This window comes from Lactuca saligna, chromosome 3 (genome assembly GCF_052625555.1).
Source record: "Lactuca saligna cultivar CGN05327 chromosome 3, ASM5262555v1, whole genome shotgun sequence".
Taxonomy (NCBI): Eukaryota; Viridiplantae; Streptophyta; class Magnoliopsida; order Asterales; family Asteraceae; genus Lactuca; species Lactuca saligna.
This window is the reverse complement of record NC_136419.1, coordinates 9,610,143-9,615,897: the sequence shown is the minus strand read 5'-3', so window position 1 is coordinate 9,615,897 and position 5,755 is coordinate 9,610,143. Positions and strand designations below refer to the sequence as shown.

Genomic DNA, 5,755 nt, shown 5'->3' with positions numbered 1-5,755 from the left:
CTTTTGTGATATGATATGCTAAGTTGATTATGTATGTTATTGCATAAAAGACCCCAGGAGAAGCTCGTGACAGTTGGATGTAAGACCATGTGGGGTAGCTAATGCCATTCCCAGACCATGTGGGGTAGCCCATGGCACGGATATATAACACCCTAGGGGAGCCTATGACATCCTTACAAGTTTATGTATCCATGGCTTATGTGGTATATGTATCTTCATAGCTAATATGATATGTGTTATGTGGATTGTGTGCGGGGTATGCTCTGGGGAACTCACTAAGCATTAGCTTACATGTTGTGGATTTGTTTCAGGTACATCGGATCCCAAGTGCAAGGGCAAGGCGTGATGGCGCGGCATGCACTCTCACACAGGCATTTTATGGACGCTCTAGTATTTTAAATAAAAGTTGTAATTGATATGAGTTTGAAAACAGTTATATATGAGATTTTGTAATTTATGGAAATGTGTTTGGATAATCAAAAATGAAAATTTTCCTTTGAAAAATCGGGTCATTACACACAATAGCATTACTTAAATTGAAATTTAAATGGTCTAATAACAATATTCTAAATAATTAAAGCACAAATGTCTTCGAAATTTAAGAAGTCTAAATGTTGTACTAGTACAACTAAAAACATAAAAGTACAAAACTTATATTTGTTGGGAAGAAACAAGAAACTTGATTGAAAATGAACCTTATATATGAGTTCTCCTTTTGTTAATATCGCTAACAAATAATTCCTTATCAAATCACATAAAACAAGTAAGAATATCATTAATAAACCAGACACTTATATTAAATTAATAATATATGTTTGGTTGGATGTAATGGAATGTGTAGAAAGGAAATATGACCGTAATGAGGGAGAATAAGGAAAGTACTAGAACGAGTTGATACATACCATGATTATATCCATTTGGCATGTGTGATATGACCTTCCATTACCGTCAATGATCTTTAATAATGAAGAGACCATATAACAACCCTCATTGATAACATTCCAAATACAAATACTATTTAGACGAGTGAAAAGAATGTATAAATCAACATTATACTTTTCAAGCTCCAAATGAATGTGACTGATTGTACTCGAAGTGCCTCCCGGAATAGATATTGATCTAATAGGAATAATATTTCCATTTGTACTATGAAGAGAGTACAATCTCCTTCCGTAGAGATATTTGCTCATTTCTACACATCCACCAACATTGAAAAAGTTAAGCAAGGTTAAAAGCACAAACACTTACAATATTTGGTATCTCATTTTCATATTATATAAGGTCTTTTTCCATGGTATATACATGATCTTGTTGCCCTCCAAAACAACCCTAAAAGGAGTAGGGTTTACTCTCGAGTGTCTTGATGATTGTCATATGAGCTTTATAAAGATAATAAGGGGTCCACATGCTAACAAGGACAACTTTATGTAAGGTAAGTATACCACCATATAAGAGATGCCTCACATTCCAACTATATATTTGTTTTGAAATTTCTTTATAAGAGGTGTTCAATGACTTGTCATGGTCATCCTAGCCCCCATTGTGATGTCAAGATAACTGAAAGGGAATGATCCTCGACTATAATTTAACCAACGTGTCCAGTTTTGCAATTTCCTCAACACTCAGCCCAACACCAAACACGTTGCTTTTGGTGAGGTTAACCTTAAGATTGGAAGCGAGAAAGAAACATGTCTACACTCTCATGAGATTTAGCATAATCTCTTTAGACTAATCCAATAAATGTATTCTCTTCTACACATTAGAATATATATAGCTTTGTCTTGTTATTAGGAAGATCAAATCCTTTGTAAATAAATTTCTCAATAGATTTTGTCAATGTCACTCCAAGGCCTTCCACCAGAATAATGTAAATGAAGGAGAATAGAGGGTCTCATTGGCAAACACCTCTATCAAGATGAAACTCTTTTGTAGGGTTGTCATTAAGAAGGACAGAGAATTTTGCCAAAGTTATACGAGCATTGATTCAAGAGATTCATTATTAAAAAAACGCATCAATCTCGTCATATTCATCAAGAACGATCGAGTTATTTTGTTATAAGCCTTGTAAATATCTACTTTGAATAAACATTTTTTTCTTTTTGTCTTCTCCTATAAAATAGTTTCATTCACTACATTCACTATAAGTGGACTATCAAGAATGTTTCTTTTATGTAAATAAATCGATTACTCCTTGCTTATGAATAATCACCTTACAAACATTATGACTAATGGCACCCCATAACTTTTTTTAGGAATGGAAGGTGAAGTCGTACGGTCCTAAGATTTTTTCATTGCCACAAACCCACTCAACCGAGTTAACCTTTTCGATATCAAACTTATCAATCAGGATTCTTTGATATTTTTCTAACTTTGTTCTGTTGCAAAAGAAATCATTTGTATTTGGTTCTATGAAATTATATTTAAAGAAGTGGTAAATCTCTTTTCACTTTATTCTGACAGTCCACTCACGATCGATTGATATTAATTTCATATATCCTCACAAGTTCTTCAAGATAAAATTCAGGATCTCATGAAAAAAACTTGAATTTTTGTAAATCTCCAATATCCACGGCCATGAATACCGGCATCATGAGATTCATTAACCCAACAATATCATGTGTTGTCCTTCATTTTTTAGGTTGATAGTGCAACTCTCATCTATGACATATATAATATTAGCAGCTAGCTTAGGAATATATTAAATTTGCCATTTAAAAAAAATTGACATATGTTTATCCATCGGTGTTAATTTGGCCAAACAAGTTTTATTTTTTATTTTATGTTTTGTAGATGTTTTTTGTAATCAATAACTTTAATATGTTATGAAATATTTTAGTACATTATGCGTTTTATATAGGGATCCCTTTTATATAATAGTAGTTTTTCTATATATACTACTGTTTTTCTGTATTTAAAGTACTTTTTATGAATTAATTCTTTGTAATAAAAAATAGCAACATGGTCGACAATATTAAGGCGACAACGAACAATATTAGCGACACTATTAGTATTATCTTGCAACGACACCTAAGTATTTGCAACAAAGCATTACACATAACATTCATAACATTCATGTCGTCGCTAAAGGCAATAGCCGTTACAAATTATATATTGTATTACTGGCAATAAATGTAGCCCTTAGTGCCCGTATTTTTGTAGCGAAAATATAAATATAAAAATACTTATATTCAATGATGATATATGATACTTGTAAACTTTGACTTGGAGAAAATTTATTTTTTAACTTTTAGCTAAAGTTTACCAAATTTGTTACATTGTTAACTTTATTATAGGCCTAGATATTGTATGATTTATGCAAAAATAAATGATTTTTATTTTTATTTTTCAGTAAATATGGCATTATGTTGAATAGTTGCTTTTATATATATATATATATATATATATATATATATATATATATATATATATATATATATATATATATATATATATATATATATATATATATATATATATATAATAGAGAAAATCTCTCACCGAATATACTATTCAATGTCTTTCTAAATATTTTGCATTAATGACGAAACTATCTTGAGTAATAAAACTAAGAGACATGATTTCTCTTCACGAACTACGACTGGCTACAATGAAAGATGACTAGGAGTCTAAGATGAACATTATGTTTCCTTCAAATCTAGAGATATAATTAATTCATCACCCATTATATTTGCTTAATTATGTGCTAGTTTTACTCCATGCAATGATTACAGTGGACATTGTTTCCATGTATATCAGATCTCATGCATTTAAGTCTCTCTTTATTTAAACAAGCATGCTTTCCATTTGATCTGCATCTTGCTTCAGATCTCTCTCCATCTCTATTACGATCTCTCAATCTGTTCAAATAATGGAAGAACATAAACCAGAGCCATGCCCCTCCGAGGCGTCAAGCATATCGGCAGAAGGAGAAAGCTTGAAGAACAAGACCTCCGATAACAAAGCGGTCACAGAGGGTTCTTCTGATATTCAACTCAACAGGAGGGCCGTCAATCAGTCATCTTCTAGGGCTTTTCTTGATCTCAAACTCTCAAATGTAGAAGACAAGAAAATGGAGCTCAATCTCTTTAACCCTTCAAGGGTGGTGGAGGGGGCAACTTCATCTCAGGCAAGTGAGTCTTCGAAGGAGGAGACTCGGGAAAAGTCTAGGGTTTTCTCTTGCAATTACTGTAAGAGAGAATTCTCAACCTCTCAAGCCCTCGGAGGTCACCAAAATGCCCATAAACAGGAGAGGCAAATTGCCAAGAGGCGGCAAATGGAGGTTCCGCCTTATGGCCACCTAATGCCACCACCACCACATTATGGTAATTTTACGTACTACCCTTCGTTTAGTAATTTGACGAATACCTCAATTAGCACCAATATTAGGTCATCACTAGGGATTAGAAACGAACCATTAATCCAAAGGCCGCCTTCGTGGTCAACCTCATCACTGAATTATCGGTTTCCCTCAGTAGGGCATCATGAACAATTCCCCAATAGATTACCTCCGTATTTTGATCATAGGACAAAGATGTTGGAGGGTTTTCAAGGTAACAGTACAAATACTAGTGTTGGTTTTGGTTCTCCTGCAATGGCAACTGCAGCTTCGCCCTCTTCTCGATATGAAGGTTGCCCAGGAGCTCCTCATGATTTTTTTGGAGCTCCTTCTGGAAATGGAAATCCTACTGCAACCCATAATAATGGGATTGAAGGAGAAAATAGTGCCAATAATATGCTGGCACGGATAGGTGTGGTTCATCCAGAGAACCCTCAAGATACATCCACTGTTGGTCTTGATTTAAATCTCAAGCTTTAATAGTTTACATTGTCTTTCAATTCGTTTACATTTGTGTTTTGATCCGGGATAATATATGTTTTCAATTGGTCATGAAATAAGCAAGAAGCTACATTGTTTTTATTAGCAGTCTATAGTTAGTTTTGAATGGGTACTTGATTATTTAAAGTTCAATGATTATTTGTTATATACAGTCTGATTTTGCATTTGTGTTTTAAGAACACAAGTTCAATTGAACATTTGAACTGACCATCATTTTTCACATCTAAGAAGTTATAAAATTATAAGTGTTTAATATACAGAAACCATATAAATTTACTTTGGTTAGTAACTGAACCGTGTAGGTGTTGAAATCTATCAGATCATCTAGATGAATCTCAACCTTGATGCATCTTGTCTGACTAGTTTTTATTTTTATTTTTATTTGGGACAACGAATTATATTAAAGAACCAACAACCCAGCCGCTAGAATTACACAGGGAGGGGAACACTCAGCTGAGGGATTTATAACACCAGTTTAAAAGAGCATCCTTTTTGCGACTATTAACTCATAAAAACGATGCCATGTGAACCTTGCCACGAGACAGATATGAGAAGTCGCATCTAGGGAGTCCTGCAATTTGAGGTCTCTAAAATTTTATATGGCCCATGTAAACAAAACAAATGACCCTATCCAACAGGGAAGGTAGAGCATATGTAAATCTTGCAAGGTAGCTAGCTGAGGACATGTCTTTCCGCACCCAATTTGGCCGGAATCAACATGTGAGAAAGCCACCTCGAAGGGATATTGATTTGTAAGGAACGAGCAGGGAGAATGTGGTTGTTGGAAATAGGATCAAGTATGTATGTTAATCTTGAAGAGATAAATATTCCAAGTGGTATATGGTTGTCAAAAAGCATTAAGAATAAAGTAGAGACAATTAACTAAAGTATTAGTCTTCTAAATGAAAGAAACGTTTA

General features: G+C 33.7%; 1 protein-coding gene across 1 annotated transcript; it reads left to right on the top strand.

Moving 5' to 3' along the window:
- The first annotated feature begins 3,868 nt into the window (after positions 1–3,868).
- On the top strand, positions 3,869–4,816 carry LOC145035182 (uncharacterized). Its single transcript, XM_078983771.1, has one exon. The coding sequence runs from the start codon at positions 3,869–3,871 to the stop codon at positions 4,814–4,816; it is 948 nt and encodes a 315-aa protein (XP_078839897.1).
- Positions 4,817–5,755: the final 939 nt, after the last annotated feature.